At 41.6% G+C, this 20,198-nt stretch overlaps 1 protein-coding gene across 7 annotated transcripts in view; it reads left to right on the forward strand.

Annotated features, from left to right (window-relative positions):
- Window positions 1-20,198, forward strand: part of APOO (apolipoprotein O) — an 85,974-nt gene that overhangs the window by 34,916 nt on the left and 30,860 nt on the right. For 4 of the 7 annotated variants that reach the window (XR_012381044.1, XM_073901978.1, XM_025857860.2 and 1 more), the window contains exons 5-7: window positions 1,605-1,700; window positions 8,722-8,813; window positions 12,350-12,427. Coding sequence is in view for 6 of the 7 variants with exons in the window: in XM_073901978.1 (XP_073758079.1) it covers window positions 1,605-1,700; window positions 8,722-8,813; window positions 12,350-12,427 (266 nt within the window). In the remaining variant the exon portion in view is untranslated. Of the gene's footprint in view, window positions 1-1,604; window positions 1,701-8,721; window positions 8,814-12,349; window positions 12,428-12,554; window positions 12,667-17,386; window positions 17,573-18,179; window positions 18,979-20,198 lie in introns of those variants that run through there. The other 3 variants (XM_073901976.1, XM_073901975.1, XM_073901977.1) reach the window with 3 other exon arrangements.

Consider the following 20,198-nt stretch of genomic DNA (forward strand, 5'->3'; position numbering starts at 1 on the left):
TTCAGATGATCCAGACAACGAAATGGAAAGTGAAAACTAAGTTAAAGGCAAAATAAGTAAAAGGCCAGACAGGAATTCGTGCAAACAGCACAAGCCCTATAGTATTATTTAAAATGATCACCACGTTTCCCAAACACCCAGGAAACGGAAAACTGGCATGTGTCTGCTCTTTTCTGGGGGAGAAAATTACCAAGCATTCCAGTTAGTTCGGTTCCACATATGTGCCTTCCATGGCAGGCATGGAAGAGCGCAGCTGATTAAGACAGTGGTCACAACCACCGAGGTGCATATAATACATTTTCAACAGTAGCACAAATACAGAGAAAGTCACAGACCACTGTTGAAGGTGCAGAGGAAGGAGATGAGTTTAATGGAGTTTGGAGGGAGGGGAAGAGTCAGGGAAGGGTTTCTAAGTTGAATCTTAGAATAGAGTCAACCACACCAAGACATGGGGGTGGAACACTTAGCAGCATTCCACACGGAGGACACAGCTCAATCAGGGCTTGGAGGAGTGACTCATTGTTTCCTGAGCCGGAAACTGGAAGCAGATAGCAAGTGCTGAAGATGGGGTTGAGAGAGAGACGTGAAGTGTTTTTAAGTTACAGCCTCTCTGAAACCCGTTTGTTAATTCATTCAGTATCCGTCAACACCTAGCAGTGCTTTTAGTAAATATCTGTTGGACGAACATCCACTGTTACCACTGAGGGAAAATAACATAGAAGTCCAAGCAGTGTACCATTCAGGAGCATATGTTCTCCTTGAGGAGACATAAAATACACCCCTGACTAATTAAACATAAGGTGCTATATAAGATTACATACCAAATGAGGGTCCAGAGAATAAATATGATGAGACTTTAGAGGAGAGAGAGAGAGCGGTGTGGGCTGAGGAGTCTAGGAAAGGCTTTTCTGAGGAGGTTAGGAATGCAGATGGCTCTTACTTCGTGGGATTGGCTCAGTGGACAGGAGAGGAGTCATCATTTGCATGAGGTCATAAGGCATGCTCAGGCATGGCACCTAGGCTCATATGCTGCATTTCTTTGTGTTTATCTATCACCAGTGACTATTTCCCGCATATACTTGCACTAACAGTTTCCTGCATTGTCCAGATTTATTCTCTTCTCAATTTCAAAGAATGAGTTCAGATGGCAAAGGAAACGTTTTTCCCCTGAGCCTCATGTATTTGGTTCCTGAGTTTCGGAGAACAAGCAGCAGAGCTTCAAGATAGCGGCAGATCTAGCCAAATCTATTCTGTTTCTGTGTTTGGAAGGCAAGGAATCCCTGTATTAGTATTTCTCCCCCTGTGTATAGTTGATTCAGATCTGTTGCATTCAGGAATATGAAGGTAGTCTAACATTACTTTCTTGTCAGTAGGTCATCAGACCTGAAGTGTTTGAAAATTGGCTACTTGCTATGTGAATAATAAATCATGTTCATATATCACATAAAAAGAATGTGTTGAAAAAAAGCATATTAGCATAAAACAAAGAACACATTATTTGAGAAGCATTTGGTACTATATATACTAGTTATGTGTAAGATTTTTTTGGTTTGTTTCTTAATGGGCAATTTACAGAACTATTTCCTGGTCTGATTCTATTGTAGGCAGCTATGAATATCTCCAAAATGCACCTCCTGGATTTTTTCCAAGACTTGGTGTTATTGGTTTTGCTGGCATTGTTGGACTTCTTTTGGCTAGAGGTAGGTGCAATTTTGTGGGGTTTTTTTTAAACAGCTCATAAGGGAGAGATAAGATAGATAACTTGGTTATTTCTTTTTATCTGCCAGTTGTCAGAATAATGAGTTGGTTCCTGAAATATGGCCTCTTAATATATAATTGATATGGTTATTTTATCCAGTATATTTGATTTTAAGCATATATAGAAATTATAAAAATATGAAATGGAAGAAATTGTATACTGTTAGTTAAAAAAATAATATAGTTATATCCTTTATGGGCACATTTACTTGATTAAGTTACCATCTCCCTTTGGTACAGAAAGAGTGAATTTTTGTTAACCGAAGTCTGTCACACCTGAGAAACTGTTTCTGTTGGTTTCACTGTTGAGATCAGGCTATTAATCACAGTAAATAGAACAGTGATTTCATAGAGATTTTATTAATTTCTTGATGTGTCATAGCTTTGGTCATCAGTGATGATATTAAAATTTTTAAAACACTTAAAAACTAACAGATGTCAACTTGAAATATATTACTACACTATACTGCTGGATTGCAAACAGTTAGAGGAAGTAAAGGATGACAAGGTACTTCACTATAATGGGATAAATTTGTTATAAACTACTGAGGTTTCACTGATTATAAAATTCAGACTTGACAAAAATTCCTAAAATAGAGGGTTTATGAACCCTGCAATCAAACCCTCATAAAAGATTAACTATAGTGACTGATTTGGTACCCATTCCTCCAAATTTATAAAGCTTTTCTGCACATGGCGTATCTGTTATTTTAGTCTGGAAACAGGCAGCATGGTGCCACTCCCTCAACCTGTGGAATGAACTCCTGTCATAGTTTCTGTGCCCTCTTCCCAGCCTGTGCAGAGTATATAAGAATTAAGAGTTCATTTTTACTAATTGACTTGCGAAGGAGTTGAACCAACTCCCCCACCAAACATTTTCCCCCTCCTTTCTGTAAAGCTGTCCAAAAAAGCATTCCTGTCTCACTTAGATAGATAGCATTTTAAATTTATGAAGCTCCCAAGGCCAGGGTGTTGGAATCTTGGCTACTGTTAGGGAGCCAGGAATGTAGAATCAAGTGATATTAGCTCCCCCCCCCGCCCCCCGCCATGGTGAGAGCATGGCCCTAAAGCCAGCGTCCTCTGCTGTGCGTGTGTGCGTGCGTTGCCATGCTGTCTGGTGTTCATCCCCGGGCACGTCCACTGGGGTGACTATCCTGAGGAGAATCGGGGACTGTGCTCTCCCGGGCAGAACAGTGACATAAGGACACCCACTACTGCGGGTTCTATTCCTTCGTTTTTGCTTGCTGGTTTATTTTTTCCTCTCTCCTTTTCCTTTTCCAGGGAGGGCTCAGTAGAATTAACATAATGTAAAACCCTAATTCTTTTTCAAGAAAGTACACATAGGAGTACCTGGTTGGCTCAGTCAGTTAAGCATCCGACTCTTGGTTTCGCCTCAGGTGCTGATCTGAGGCATCGGGCTCCATGCTCAGTGGGAGTCTGTTTGGATATTCTCTCCCTCTGCCCCTTCTCCTCCTTGCTCTCACTCTCTCTTTCTCTCTCTGAAATAAATATATGAATCTTAAAAAAAAAAGTACACATGTGCACACACACATTCATGCACAAATATTCAACAACAAGTCTTTTCCTTGGGGCTGGGGTAGAAAGGCCTGAGGTGAACAACGTCAGGTGGTCACTGAATAAGATGGGCGGGATGGTGAGTATGTTTATTGGGTATCTGGAGTGGTTTGCAGCCCCCTCCAGGTAGATGGTCCCCCTATGCTGGCAGCAGCAGGGTGGGCTCAGAAGATCCCTCCTGGCACAGTTTCTTTTCTTTCTTTTTTTTTGGTCTAACTTTAAAAATTTTTTTTATTTTTTATTTTGATTTTTTTAAAGATTTTATTTATTTATATGAGAGAGAGAGGGAGCACACGAGAGCGGGGGAGGGTCCGAGGGAGAAGCAGACTCCTTGCCGAGCAGGGAGCCCGATGTGGGACTCAGTCCCAGGACTCCAGGATCATGACCTGAGCCAAAGGTAGTCGCTTAACCGACTGAGCCACCCAGGCGCCCCCCCAAAATTTTATTTTTTAATAAAAATTGTATGTATTTAAGGTATATGGCATGTTTTGATATACATATATGCATACATATACATAGTGAAATGGTTACCCCAGTCAAGCTATTTAACATACCTTCTATCATAGTTACCTTTTTAAAAATTTTTTTATTATTATTATTTTTTAAGATTTTATTTATTTGATAGAGAGAGACACAGCGAGAGAGGGAACACAAGCAGGGGGAGTGGGAGAGGGAGAGGGAGAAGCAGGCTTCCCACTGAGCAGGGAGCCCGATGCGGGGCTCGATCCCAGGACCCCGGGATCATGACCTGAGCTGAAGGCAGACGCTTAACCACTGAACCACCCAAGTGCCCCATAGTTACCTTTTTTTTTTTTCAGATGAAAGCACCAGTAATCTCTCTTAGTAAATCTCCAAGATTCAGTATTATTAACTATAGTCATCATGCCATACATTACTCTCTAGGCTTACTCCTTCTACATAACTGCAACTTTGTACCCTGTGACCAGCATCTCTCCATCTCCCCTCCCCCACTCCTTCTGGTAGCCACACGTCTGCTGTCTGCTTCTGTGCATCTGACTCTTTTAGATTCCAGATATCAGTGAGATCATGTAGTTTTTGTTCTTTCTCATTAAGGCTTATTTCACATAGTATAATGTCCTCTGCGTTCATCCATGTTGTTGCAAATGGCAGGGTCTCCTTTTTTAAAACTGAATAATATTATAATATTCCATTCATGTAGGTATCACAATTTCTTTACCTACTCATCCCTTGACACTTCGGTTGTTTCCATGTCTTGGCTCTTGTGACTAATGCTGCAGTGAACATGGGAGTGCAGATACCTGTTTGAGAGACTGATTTCATTTCCTTTGGGTGTATACCCAGAAGCGGGATTGCTGCATCATATGATAGGGTTTCTTGAGCATAAATGCTAAGGTAATCCTGCTCATTTGATGAGAATGGCCATGACTGGTGGTGACAAGGCACCTCTCTAGGAGGTGAGTGGGATGATCATTCCGAGGAAGTGGACTCAGCCAGGTCACTCAAGGGTGGCAGGTGGTTGTTGCCCACTATTGTCACCTTCCTGTGGCTCCTTCCCCTCCTCACTTCCTGAAGTTTTGGAGACCCCAGCTCATTGTGTGAACCATTAGAAGCTGGAGGCCCAAGAGCTGCTGCTTACCAGTTTTTTTGTAAATGACCCAGAAATGGCTGGTTGTCGGCTGTGCTGCCCTTCACCTGGTCCTCACTTATGTGAGCTGCTCAGGAACTATACCGGTGGGACCCAGGGACAAAACAGTGTTTTCTAGAGTAATTCTATCCTTTCAATCAAGGCGGTAGGACAAGGAAAGAAACATTAATTTATTAAGAGTCTAGATTGATAACATTTGTTTTGTCTTCTGTGACCCTAGTTCCCTCTTTGGAGATATGTCTGTTTAAAGTTTAAAACCAATAAAGAGAGGCGCCTGGGTCGCTCAGTCATTAAGCGTCTGCCTTCTGCTCGGGTCGTGATCCTGGGGTCCTGGGATCGAGCCCTGCATCGGGCTCCCTGCTCGGCGGGAAGCCTGCTTCTCCCTCTCCCACTCCCCCTGCTTGTGTTCCTGCTCTCGCCATCTCTCTCTCTGTCAAATAAATAAATAAAATCTTTAAAAAAATAAATAAAACCAATAAACAGCACTTAGGTTATTCTAACTGTGTGTAAGTAACATACATTGCACTAACATCTATCCGTGTCCCATGTCAAAAGTCCTGTGCCTCTCAGCAGAGACTGTCTAGGTCCAAGTTCATTTCTAGAGGCTCCTCCTGTTTCACCCAGTACCAGTTTTCTGAACCTCATTCTCAGGCTTCTCCAATTCTCTGTGCTGCTACCTATACTGCCATTCTCTTTTGCCCAGGGCTCTACATGTAGCTGGGGCGCAAGGGTGTAAGAGCAACTGTCTTCGGGAGTCTTAAACAGACCAGGTTCAGTCAGTCATCGTTGACAAAATCCAAAGGCAGAGAGATAAGTGGCGTTGAAACAAGAAAGGAATTTATTTCGGTGAGGCCAACACCCAGAAGACAGTGGACTAGCATCTTAAAGACTGTCTCCAAAGTGCCGAAAATCCTTCTAGGTTTATGTAAGGAAAATGTGGGGCAAAGGTAAGTGCAGGTAGTCAGTGAAGGTCCAGTCCATCATTGTCTTGGAGTCAGTCACGTGGGGTCCTGCTGGTTCAGTGCAGTCCTTATTACTTGAGGGGGTAGGTTTGGTTCCCATCAGGGGACATTTTGCACGTAGGGTCTTTTGCCTGAGTTAAGAGATAAGCTAGAAAGGGAAATTTAATCATTTAGAAAGTGCAGACTGAGGGGCGCCTGACTAGCTCAGTCATTAGAGCAGGTGACTCGATCTCGGAGTTGTAGTTCAAGCCCCATGTTGGGTGTAGAGATCACTTAAAAATAAAATCTTAAAAAATTTTTAAAAAGTGCAGACTGAGGCCAAAATGGAGGTAGTTGAAGTCCTCTTTCACATATCCTCTTGAAGTCTGGACTGAGACTCAGCACTGCGGTGGTCTTGGGACATGGCTCTATGCTCTCTTGGGTTTGACCCCCTATTTTTGGGTTCCATGTCATCTTTTCCTTGGTTTGCTCTGCCATGTTGTTGAACTACATGCTCAAGTCACTTTCTAAATCCTTGCAGGTCTAAAAATTACCTTCTACCCTCATATTCGGTGATAATTAGGTTGGTTATAGAATTTGTTTTCCATCAAAACTTTGAAGGCCGTGTCTTCTAGCATCTGGCCTTGCAGATGTGTCTGTCAGTAGCCAGCCTGGATGCTTGTTACTTCTGAAGTGATTCATTTTTTTCCCCCTGGAACCTTTGAGGATCTTCTGTCTTTTTTTTTTTTTTTTTTTTATAGATTTTTTTTATTTATTTGAGAGAGAGAGAGAGAATGAGAGATAGCAAGCACGAGAGGGAAGAGGGTCAGAGGGAGAAGCAGACTCCCTGCTGAGCAGGAAGCCCGATGTGTGGGACTCGATCCCGGGACTCCGGGATCATGACCTGAGCCGAAGGCAGTCGCTTAACCAACTGAGCCACCCAGGCGCCCGAGGATCTTCTCTTAATCTTCAGTGTTCTGAACTTCAGGGTGCTGTGACTACGTATAGATGTCTCATTCCTGGTTGGGCATTTTGGTGGCTTGCAACCCTCAGCTGTAGGAATGTAATCTGGTTTGTATTTATTTGAAAATTTACTCTCAGCAGTGAAGCTGTTCAAGGGACCCTATATGTCTCTTTTATTTTTTTGATCATTTTATTTTATTCCTTTTGATTTGATTTTTTTTTTAGTTTTGTCATTTCCAAGTCACTCTTTCTTGTTCTTTGATTGTTCCTTTTTCATAGAACCCTTTTTTTATTTCAATGTAGTAGCTTCTTAAATTTATTCGATTATACTTAATAACAGGTATAGTTTTGTTTTTAAGTTATTTTGTTTCCTGTGGGGTCTTTTTTTTTTTTTTCCTTTCTGGCTTGTCTTGATCTTCTCTTTTATGCTGCAGGCTTTCCTCAAATGACTAGTGATCCTTGGTTATATAGTCATATTTAAGAGCACGGCAATTGAAATGCTAATAAGAATTTTTTTTGTGCATAGATGGGGCTTACTGGCCAGCAGGTTCTACCTCAGGGTGAGCTGAAAGGGAACTGACTTTATACGCAGGGTGCCCACACCTGGGGCCTGTGCGAGGAAAACTGCTCTTGGGTACTAATGCTCACATGTACACACACCAGCTATCTTGGTTCTCAGCAGAAAATTTATGGCATTTCTTTAGAGATTACCCCCCCCTTTTTTTTTTAAAGTAGGCTCTATACCCAGCATGGAGCCCAATGCAGGGCTTGAACTCACCCTGAGATCAAGACATGAGCTGAGATCAAGAGTCCGATGCTTAACTGACTGAGCCACCCAGGAGCCCCTCTTTAAAGATACTTCTCCACCTTTGTAAAAGTTTGGCTGGATAGACTGCCTGGCCACGGGCAGTTTTACACCACGATGGCATGGAGGAAGGAGAGAACCACCTAGACTCTGCACAGGACTTATATTTGCGTCCGTCCATAGTCCCCAGGTCTCCCCGCCTCCCCCCATCTTGGTCCTTGGCTGCCCTCTCCATCGTCCACAGTCGCTGCCATCTCTGGGCTGCCGGGGACCCTGCTGCTCCCTTCTCCTCCAGACTTCATAGCTGTGTGTCCTCTTGCTTCTGTCCACTCGCCATTTTCTGTAAATTGGATGACACATCTTATCTCCCGATGGCCCCTCCCCACATTTCCTCTTCATTGTGGGTTTATTACCTGTATTATATTCCTTTACTGTTAATTTTCATGGAGTATTAGAAAGGAGAGGAGAGCAGTGCTTGTGCTGAGTCCTTAAATAGAAAGCTAGTTTACTACAAAAGAACAGAAACCTTAGAAACCAAAGTGCCGTGGGCTTCTTTTCAGAACATTCTTTATTTACTCCCTTAGAAGTGGTGGTTCTCTTGAAAACATTGTGCTGATGAAAGAAGCCGGTCACAAAGGGCCACATATTATATAACTGCATTTATGTGAAATGTTCAGAGTAGGCAACTCTGTAGAGACAGAAAGTACATTAGTGGTCCCTTAGGGATGGGGGGTAATGGGGGAATAGGGATGGATATGGCATTTCTTTTTGGGGTGATGAAAATATTCTAGAACTGATTGTAGTGATGGTTGTATACCTCTGTGAATACATCATGATGAATGTATACTTATGGGTGAGTTGTGTGAATTACATCTCACCAAAGCTGTGAAGATGTGGTGGTTCTTTTTGGTGCATATGACATTATTAGGCACATTCTCTGTTAATCTAGGATCAAAGAAAAGTAGTCTTATTCAGTGTTAGGTGTCCAGGGCAAACTGAGATGGTAAGGGTCATGAATCATCTGTTGGCATCTACAACCTTTTATTTAATAGGTTCAAAAATAAAGAAGCTGGTGTATCCACCTGGATTCATGGGACTTGCTGCCTCTCTTTATTATCCACAACAAGCCATTGTATTTGTCCAGGTAAGTTAGACCCAGTAAGCTGGGGTGTCCCTTATTCTTGCTTATGTGTGTCTGGGTTTACTGCTTAATATTTTTTATTTTGCAGCTTTTATTGCGCCAGACTAAAATTTGTTTCCACACCTAGATGAACTACCACACATTTAAATGTTTTTCTCCACCATGTACCTCAGTTCTGGCCCTCCTTCCAATCATGTCAGTATTCAGAGAATGCACACTAATTTGAATGTTAGTCAAAAAAATTAAGATACCTTTTTTGGGGGTATATTTACATGGAAGTCTAGAGACTTCAACTCCAAAGCTGCTAGTTATGGGTCATTCTCCATTTGGGTGTATCTGGTCACATCCTGTCCTCCTTGGAGTTGCAGGCATAGGCCTGTGCTCTGCCCCTCTGCACCTTCTCCCTGGGCCTGGTGTCAGCCTCACTGTGCTTGCTGGGGGCTTCAAGGAGTGCGGTCCCCTCCGCTGGGAATCCCTGTCTTAGGGCTCTCAGTTGGCCGCTCCTTTCTTTCCCTTCAGACCTCAGCTTGAGGGCATCCTGTCAAGTCAGAGAACAGAGTTGGCAGGCAAGATGGGTAGAGCTATGTTTTAGCCTGCTCAGGGTTCCGTAAGAAAATACCACAGACTGAGTGGCTTGAACAACAAAGATTTATTTTTGCGTTGTTCTGGAGGCTGGAAGTCCAAGATCACGGTGTTGGTAGGGTTGGTTTCTCCTAGGGCCTCTCTCCTTGGCTGGCAGATGGCCACCGTTTCACTGTGTGTGGACATTCCTGGTGTCTCGTCGTCGACTTAAAATGACACCAGTCATATTGGATTAGAGCCCTATTCTTATTACCTCATTTAACCTCAATTACTACTACTACTGTAAAGGCCCTATCTCCAAATACAGTCACGCTATGGGTTAGGACTTCAACATGTGATTTTCGAGGGACACAATTTAGTCCCTAACAGCTAGACCAGCTGTTTGCAAAGTGTGGTCCCGAGACCAGCAACATCAGGATCCCCTGGCTTGTTAGAAATGCACATTCTCAGGCCCCAACCCAGACTGACTGCCTCGGACATTCTGAGGATGAGGGCCAGCAATCTGTGTTTTAGCAAGCCCTCCAGGGGATTTGAATGTCCCTGATGTTTGAGAACCACTGACAGAGACTAGACTTCCTCAGGGCACTGGTGTCTAGACTTAGTGGAACTCTAGACATAGAGTGCCTTGGAAAACTGGCAAGAACAAGACAAGCTCGAGGTTTTGAAGTCCTGGACAGCATCTGGAGACAGGGACCCGCCCGGTTCCTGGAGGTACTCTGTCACGCTGAGACTTGGTCCCAGAAGAGCAGCAGTTGGGCCCTCAGGGCCCTGAGCCAGACGGATCTGACACTGAGCTCCCTGGAGGGCTCGCCTGACAGGATTGAGTCTGGATTCCTGGACTGCACTGCACTTGTAGGTGGGTGGGAGGCCAGTGGCTCCAGCTGTGAGAAATTGGTGGCTTTGGTAGCAGATGCCAGTAGGATCTTTAGAGCATGGGCTTGACATTGTTTATAGCAGTCCCGGAGGCAGAGAGTTAATGTTCCTCTGCCTGCTTCAGCCCCAGCTCAGGAACAGTGAATCACGTCTGCCTGCCCCGGATCATAAACATAGTCATACATCATCTCAGTGTGTTGTGGTTTCAACAGTAAATGGATAGGGTGTGGATAGTGGGCTTGGCTGCTGGTTGAGAAGCATATGTGGCTGCCCCCTGAGTAGAGGTCTTTTTTATTTATACGCCACAGCATATGTTGCAAAAGATCTTTTGTTTTCACAGCCAAGATCGTAGGACGCAAATATGAGTTGTATTCTAATTTATTTTTCAAGTCAGTGGGAAGGAGTTTTGTCTTTTATTTTGTACTTAGAATAAGCCAGAACAAAACAATTAACTTATTTTCACTAGATATAAAACATTAGCGATCTGTTTGGGATGATGAGAAAGTTCTGGACATGGATAATGGTGATGGTTTCATAACACTGTGAATGTACTTAATGCCACTGAATAGTACACCTAAAAATGGATGAAATGGTAAATTGTATGTATATTTTGCTATAATAAATCAAAAGAGACATCAGTGATTGAAAGGGATTTTCTGTTACTGTTTTAGTGTCATTTAGTTCCTATTTCAGCAGTTTTAATTTTTTTTATGAATACCCTGACCTTGGACCAGCCACTTAATTGCTCACATTGTTTTTTGTTCAGTAGTGTTTGGAGAGAAGTACTGTAAGAAAATGCTTAAAGTGATGGCAAGTGTTATTTTCCCCTCAGAAATGTAAAGCATCAAGAATAATGTCATATATGTGGTAAATGCTCAATATGTCTACCAGTGGGTTTGAGAATCATATATTTTAAGAACAGTTAGAGCAACTGGAAGAAAATAACTTGTAAGAAACCAGCATGTTACAGTGACCACCGGATTTACTAGCACTGTGACCTTAGTTGGATTAGTCACTTGGCCCCTGAATATTTCCATATAATCTTTGCCTACTTACTGTACAGGGTTGTTATTTAGAATAGAAATAATTCGTGTGAAAGTGTTTTGTAAACTAAAATGCTATAGATACAGAAATTACAAAAATTAGACAACAATAACTGCTTTCAGAAACTTGCAGTGGAAATTCCATGTAGAAGAGTAATCAACATAGTTTGTCACATGGAGGACCAATGAATGCAAATTACTGGAAGCATTTTTTTTTTTTTTAAGAAAAATCAATACTCAGTACCTAAAATGTAAAAAATTCCAACAGTTAAAGTCAACTAGAGAAAGGTGGACCAGGGCATTTTTTAAAAATTTTTTTTTATTTGAGTATAGTTGCCACACAGTATTACATTAGTTTCAGGTGTACAACATAGTGATTTGACAAGTTTATACATTATGCTGTGCTCACCAGAGGTGTAGCTACCATCTGTCACCGTGTAATGCTATTACAGTATCATATGAAGGAGTGAACGGCTTGGCCCCAAAGTATTCTCTGACCCTGGGCCCTACCTCTCAGGGTGTTGTAGAAAGGATCTTGGATCAAGAGGCAAAATCCCTATAGAAATGTGAAGACTTTATGTTTTGGGGGACCTGGGAAAACTAAGACCATCTTCATTAGGTTCACCTAATTTTTTACCCAGGCCCCTAAAGTGAGTGAGTGATTTTCAGCTGGGCATGTGCTTTCGTTGGCTATGACGTGTTAGATGTGATAGGCAGAAGCCTTCTTTTTGTGTCTCGTTTTCAGGAATTTCAGTATCAGCAGTTGACCTCCTTCATTTTTTTCCTTGTTAACCTGTAATTTATGGCAAATTATTTTAAACAGTAACTGCACGACCAAACTGTTTTCTGCTTATGCTATGATTCTCGCTATCTTTTTATTTGCTTATGTTGCACAGCCTTAATGTGTATGCCCCAAGGCTTCTGGAGCTGTCGTATGCTTAAATACAGTTCTTTTGGAAACAGGAAAAAGGAAAGTGGAATATTCTCATTCTTACCAGTCATGTATGGAATAGCAATGGATCTTTTATATTTTGTTTCAAGGTCAGTGGGGAGAAATTATATGACTGGGGTTTACGAGGATACATAGTCGTAGAAGATTTATGGAAGAACTTTCAAAAGGTGAGAAAGATCTTTTTCATTATCTTTCTTTTGGTTTAAATATATGGTTTCTCTAGGGTTTTATAAGACTCCTGATAACACTGTTGCCTGATCCTGCTTTTTCTCTTTGTTTTCATTATGCCTCTAGCTCAGATTCTCTCTTGGTGGCCTTTATTGGAGGAGCAGTAGAACCTCTGTGCATTTGGTTTTTATTGGCAGGGCTGAATAAGTGGTGACCATAAAATGCATTCCACTGCAGTCTTAGATCATCATTTCCTCTCTGTTGTATTTATAATGTGCTCAAAGTGTAGTGTATTTTCTGAAAGTTTTATCAAAACTGGATTCATAGAGAACATACTGTGTTCCCAGGCAAAAAAACAAAAACAAAAACAAAAAACAACTAACCAAGGCTCCTCCTCTTGCTATTTCACTTACTATGGGCTCCCTCCTTTTAGCAAGACCGTATCTCTTCATCCCCTAGCCTTCTTGGCCCACTTAAGGGCATGAGCGGTGGTGTGTTGGGGATCAGCCACCAGCTACAGACCATACTTTCTCTGCTGACTGGTGGATGAGCAGCAGAGGGAGGAGGTTGTGTAATTTTAAGAAGGTGTCATCTTTCATCTCTTCTTGCAGCCCCATAGCTGATTGAATGTTGCCCCTGTTTGCTGGAACATTCTTTCCTCTGATAAGGAAGAATGACTATAGAACAAGGCATCATGTCTCCTCCAAGCCCTTGGAGGCACTGCTCGATAAGGAAGAATCAGGGTTCTTATATTAACATACCTTCTACGTTATAGATTGAAGGAAGTTCATTTTGACTTCTGTCATCTCAAATCAAAATACTCTTTAAAAATATAAAGAACTGTGTCAAAATTGAAATCCAGAATTTGGATGTAATATTGTAGAATCAATTATGAGCGCTCCTCATTATTTACATAAATAGTCTTCCAGTGAAATCTCAAGACTCATTTTTGTATTAGTGATAGCTAAAGGAATTAGTCTCTCTGGAGCCTGGTTAAGCTAGCTTTGAGTAGGAAGTTCTGTGTTAATATCAAGTGCCCTTTGGCAATCCCCTTTAAAAAATAAACACCCGAAAAAAAAAAAATAAACACCCGTAGTTTTGTTTCCATTCCTCTGACATTTTCTTTGGAAGCTTGCTTTCCTGTTTAAAGAATTCCTTAAGTCCACACCGAGTTTTATATGGGAAAGGAAATAGAATGTCAGGAAAGCTCTACAGAGCCCTAGAAAGAAACGTGGAAAAGGAAACTCATGCTCAGTTCCGAGTGCTCACTGTGGTGGTGGCAGAGACACACGTGCCCCAAAGCCAGTTGGGCGGGTGTCTCCTGGGAGCCTCTGAGTGCTCACCGTGGTTTCCGTGGGCACCTCAGACCCACTGTGCATGAAAGCCAAGGAGGGGATTCCCCCTACCCCCTCCTGCCCAGAGCCTCTAGCTTGGAAATAGCTTTCTCTGCTCTGAGAATTCAGCCCAGGGCAGAAGCAGCGGGACTGTGGTTGGAAGGCAGGTTAAACAGGCCAGCATTTTATGGTAATTTGAAAACGTTAGATATTAAAGCTACTCACATTTATATGCGAGTCTTTGGGGAGTGAGAGAGTAAAGATGTCTAATTAGCTCATGGTTGGCCTGTATTTTTTTCTCTAGTCTTCTGTGCCTTTGTCCTCTTCGGAGTCATTGAGAATGTAATGTTCTTTCATTTGTTTACCTTGAAAGCATAATCTCTTCCTGAAGGTTGTGTGTTCTCACTAGAAGGTAATAAAGTTGATGTTGACTACTTAAACATTTAGCACAAGTTTTAAATGAAGAACAACAGATGGCTCTAATCAAATTTTGATATACTCTTAGATTTCAGGAATTAACTGATGGTGAAATGCCATTGTTTTTTATTGCTCTTCCCCCTTCTTGTTGGATTTTGCGGGTTTCAGTGGTTTTTATTTTGTTTTATGAATGAGAGCAAAGATATAGGTTACCCTGGAACAGGAATCCTTTGGGGCCCAGGAACTGTGTCTTTGAAGGGACCTGGGGGACACTTGATTGAGATTTTGTTCCTTAGCTTATTTGGAAATCGGTTTTCAAGTCAGACTTGAAATTAGCGGTTTCAATTAGATGCAATCTAATTCATGGTTGTCCATAGTTATCACTGTAGTGATCTAACAAAGGTACATGCTTGTGGTTCTAAACAGTCAAAAGGAATTTGTGGACATCGTGTTTAAAACGGGGCCCTGAGTATTTACTGCAAAGACACAGATGTAGTGAAAAGAAGGGCCATATGCACCCCAATGTTCATAGCAGCAATGTCCGCAATAGCCAACCTGTGGAAAGAGCCGAGATGCCCTTCAACAGATGAATGGATAAAGAAGATGTGGTCCATATATACAATGGAATATTACTCAGCCATCAGAAAGGATGAATACCCAACTTTTACATCAACGTGGATGGGACTGGAGGAGATTATGCTAAGTGAAATAAGTCAAGCAGAGAAAGTCAATTATCATATGGTTTCACTTATTTGTGGAACATAAGGAATAACATGGAGGACATTAGGAGAAGGAAGGGGAAAATGAAGCGGGGGGAATCGGAGGGGAGATGAGCCATGAGAGACCGTGGACTCTGAGAAACAAACTGAGGGTTTTAGAGGGGAGGGGGGTGGGGGGGATGGGTTAGCCCGGTGATGGGTATTAAGGAGGGCACGTACTGCATGGAGCACTGGGTGTTATATGGAAAACAATGAATCATGGAACACCACATCAAAAACTAATGATGTAATGTATGGTGACTAACATAACATAATAAAATAAAATTTAAGAAAATAATAAATAAAAATAAAACAGGGCCCTGAAATTTCCAGTGGTATGAATGATGGCTCAGTTCTCAATTATATTATTTGCCACGGAGTTGTATTACTCTCAAAGACCCTAAATAAGTCTGTGGCATTTTTCTGCTCTGCCACATCCCTTTTCCCTTTTAGGAATTGATACTAAATGTTTGCACTGAGTCTTCGAACAGTAGTTCGGACAAGGTGATCTTTCAATTCTGTCATTGCCTTTGGTCAGGTCAGAGAAATTTATCTGCTTCAGCTAAAATGAACTGTTTGTCAGAATTGTGAAGCAATGATGGGTGTGTCTAAAAATATTGTCAGCCTAGTGTGGTCTAGGGTTTGTTTTTTTGTTTTTGTTTTTGTTTTTGTTTTTCAGATAGAAGATATCTGTTGGATTTTAAACTCTGTTTACAGGGGCCCCTGGCTGGCTTAGTCAGCGGAGCGACTCTTGATCTCGGGGTCATGAGTTCAAGCCCCACATTGGGTATCTATAGAGATAACTTTAAAAAAAAAAGAAATCTTAAAAAAAACTTCTGTTTACAGACACAGAGACAGAGTTTAAAATCCAACAGTATAATGACCACATATAAACCAGTCATCCACCCACCTTTAAAAGGAAGGAAATTACTGGGGCGCCTGGGTGGCTCAGTCGTTAAGCGTCCGCCTTCGGTTCAGGTCATGATCCCAGGGTCTTGGGATCAAGCCCCGCATCGGGCTCCTTGCTCCGTGGGAAGCCTGCTTCTCCCTCTCCCACTCCCCCTGCTTGTGTTCCCTTTCTCGCTGTCTCTCTCTCTGTTAAATAAATAAAATCTTTAAAAAAATTAAAAAATAAAAGATAGGAAATTACCAGTGCCTTCCAAGTTCTCCATGCCCTCCCCCTCCTGCCCCTGTGTCCCCAGAGGGAGCTACTATCCAGAATTTGGTTTTTCATTTCCTTGTTCTTCTAAAACACTGTAGTTGAGTTTGCCTGTTTTTTGTCTTTAAACTATAAATAAATATATCAAATATACATATAAATATAAAGAGTTTATCTAGATGGAATCTTACCATGTGTACTATTTTGTAACTTGTTTTGTCCCCTTAACATGTTTATGGGCTGTGTATGGCTATAGTTTATTCATTTTCACTGCTGTAGAATATTCCTTTGTGGGAAAATAACCATGTTGATGACTAGTTGGGTGATTTTCAGTATACTGTTGCACGCACAGCTGTGAGCATTTTTGTACCTATGTCAGATATATTAAGAGTTTTCCTAGGCTGGGATTCCTGGTTCATAGGGTCTGCACATCAGTTTTACTGGATGATGCCAACTAGTTCTACAAAGTGGTTGTTTCCAGTTTGCCATTCTGGTAGCTTTAAAATAGTTTTTCACTATGGGGTGTGTGTGTGTGTTTGTGTGTTTGTGTGTCTGTGTGTGGTTTTGCTGTATTCTCCAATTTTTATTTTGAAAAAATTTCAAAACTACAGAACAGTTGCAGAAATAGTATATAATGACTCTCCCCTTCACTTTTGCTACATTTGCTTTGTCTCTTACTTTACACATGTGTGGGCACTCACACACACGTATTTTCTTTTTCTGAACTACGTGAGAGTTAGTTGTAGGTATCATTGCACTTTCCACCCATACCTAATTCAGCATGTATTTCCAAAGAACGTGGACATTCACTAATATAATCGCAGTACCACTATCACACTGGGGAAAGGTAACATTTCCTTGTTTACGTAAACATTACCTCATATGCAGTCCATATTCAGGTTTCCCCAACTGCCCCAATAATGTGCATTCCTTCAACAACTTTTTAATTTATTGTTTTAGCTTAGTGAATTAGTATAAGGCAAACTCCCCTGTGACCATCTTCTAAGGACCAAAACCAGAACTTTGCCAGCCTTTCCCAGAACCCCCTCCATGTAGCTCACTCCAATTATAGCTCTCTCCCTCCATCCAAAATTACCTACTACCCTGACTTTTATAGTAATAACTTTCTTACTTCTCTTTACGGTTTTATCGCTGTCACTTTAGTTTTGCCTCTTATTATTTCTGACTTTATATGCCTTTTAAGTCTTCCCCCCCCCTTTTTTAAGTCACTTTTAATCTACAGGTTCCCCTTCCATCTTTTTATTTTCCTTACAACGTATCTGTTAAAAGAAACTGGCATATTGGTCCTCGAGAGTTTCCAGTGGTTTGGGCTTTGCTGATGGCACACTTCAAATGCAGTTGACCATGTTCCTCTCTTCTCTGCATTTACTGCAGATTGGCAGCTGGATTCAGATGACTGATTGATGAGGTTTGTGTTTGATCCTTTTGGCAAGGCTGTAGGTCTGCATAGGCACCTAAGTCTGGTTTTTACTTTGCTCTTTTGGTGTTAGCAGGTATTGATGCCCAGTGCCTAGACCCATTGATTCATTGGGGGTTAGAAAATGGTTTTATTCTACCTCTGTCATGTCATTTTTCACATATTAACTGGAATACTTTAATAAGGAACCACTTCCCCTCATCTACTGTTTAGTTACCCAGTTAGAGGAAAGACAGGATAAATGCTTTATTTTTTCTCTTATGTATCCAGTTTTCAAAATAATGGATCGGTTCCCTCTCATCCTGAGAAGGTCACCAGTTAGTTATGAATTTGTAGATTTATACATATTTGGATTTGAACATTTTATGATCATCTTACTTTGGCTAGTAGAAGTTGGCTTTGAGTCCTTTTCACGTGACCCAAGTAGTCTGATGGTTTCCTCACTATCTGGCATGTCACAGTGGTCTCAGAATTTCTCATTGTAGTTTTAATGTACATTTCCTTGATCACTAATGAGGTTGAGCATTTTCACATGTTTATTGGTTTCTTTTTGAACCGCCTACTCATGTCTTTTGGCCATTTCTTTGTATGACTAATGTGTTCCTTTCTTAATGATTTATAAGGGTTCTTTATTTTTTTTCTTAGATGCTAATATTGTTGGTCACGTGTTGGCAGATGTCTTCTCCCAGTCTGAGGCTTGTCTTTTCAGTTTGGGTGTCTTTTGACGATCAGAAGTTCTTATTGTAGTTGGTTTTATTGATTTTTTTTTTCCATTATGGTTTTCACTCTGAATCTAGGAGCTTAATAAAAGCCTGAAACTATTTCCTGATTGTCCATTGCTGATCTGAAACCCTTTTGCAAGTATCAGCCCAACGTCTGAGTATCCAAGATGGATGCCAGTTGTGGGCGTGGAGCCCCAGGGTCACAGATGGTTCTTTTGGAGTTGTCCTATAATTAGCCAAACACAGCAGTGTGTCTCCATAAATGGCACGTTTAGTTTTCAGTAGGTTTTAAAAAAAATGTAACAAGTTACTATGAAAGAATTGTAGAATGACTGCTAAAGGCCAACAATAACTAAAAAGTAAAGCCTTAATAATTCTTTCAAGGGCAGGAAAATCCATGAAGAAATATAAACCTGTTACTAACGTGAAAACTGAGCAGAACTTCCAAAGCTGGGCTTTTAATAGTTGTGTTCAGGCCTTGCTGGCTCAGCAGGAAAATGAAAGGGAAGCGGCAGGCACCACCCTGAGTAAATATGCCGTGCTTTCTCTTCCTCCATTCCAAATTCCTCAGCTTGCTAAACACTCTCAAGTTTAGCTCTCAGTAAGTTACGTGGTTTCACAATGGTCCTTTCTGATATTTCTGTCACAGACGGAGAAATACTTCATGATTCAACTTACATGAAGTATCCGAAATAGTCAAACTCAGGGCAGCAGAGAGTAGAATGGTGGTTGCCAGGGGCTGGGGGTGGGGAAGGGGAAGGGGATTGGGGGTTACTGTTCAAGGGGTGTAAAGTCTCAGTCACGCAAGATGAATATGTTCTAGAGATCTCCTGTACAGCATTGTGCCTATAAGTCAACAGTACTGTATTGTACATTTAAAAATTTGGAGAGTCAGTCTCATGTTAAGTGTTCTTAACACAATAAAATAAAAATAAAAATAAGGACGGTGTGGTGGGTTTTCCATAAAGCTAAATTTGTTCTGAATTGGTGCCTTTTCTAGTGTCGGCTGTTTAAAACCTAAAGGTGCTAGGCAATGATTTTTCTTTCTTTTTTTTTTTTAACATCATCACTTAACAAAATAAAAAGTTAAAAATTCTGGGCAGGGGGAGCATCTCCTTTTTTGAAAGGCATAAAGCTTTTGTATCAGAAAAGGTGGACCAAGCAGAATGCAGCATAGCCTGGTGGCCAGGAGAGTGGACTCTGGGGTAGGTGCTCCAGGCTCTGCCTCGCTCCACCCCACCCCGCCTCCACCTCCACCTCTTACAAGCCTTGAAACCTGGGGAAATTGTTCCTGCACTCTGGGAAATGAGAGTAGGACCTCATGGGGCTGCTTTGAGGACGAAATGAGTTTATCCATGTAAGAAACATAAAATGGCCAGACTCTTTAGCACATGACAGCCATGACAGATGTCATGTGACACTGCATACTTTTTTTAAAAATTTTTTATTGTTATGTTAATCACCATATATTACATCATTAGTTTTTGATGCAGTGTTCCATGATTCATTGTTTGTTCATAACACCCAGTGCTCCATGCAGAACGTGCCCTCCTCAATACCCATCACCAGGCTAACCCATCCCCCCACCCCCCTCCCCTCTAGAACCCTCAGTTTGTTTTTCAGAGTCCATCATCTCTCATGGTTCGTCTCCCCCTCTGACATGACACTGCATACTTTTGCTTCTGCTTGAGAAGATAACCTCTCCTGATGGGAAATGGAACTGTAGGGCTTATATCCATTAGTCAAGAGTCCTCCCGCCAGTGTTTTAGTTTCCTATCCTGCCATAACAAATGACCACAAATTTACTGGCTGAAAGTAATACAAATTTATATTATTTTAGACCCCGTAGGTCAGAAGTCTGGTGCTAAATCAAGGTGTCAGCAGGGCTGCACTCCTTTTTGGCAGCTCCAGGGGAGAATCCATTTCCCCCCCTCATTCGGGG

This window comes from Callorhinus ursinus, unplaced genomic scaffold, assembly GCF_003265705.2.
Source record: "Callorhinus ursinus isolate GAN/ISIS: 27379988/994484 unplaced genomic scaffold, GSC_fseal_2.0 scaffold16, whole genome shotgun sequence".
Lineage (NCBI taxonomy): Eukaryota > Metazoa > Chordata > Mammalia > Carnivora > Otariidae > Callorhinus > Callorhinus ursinus.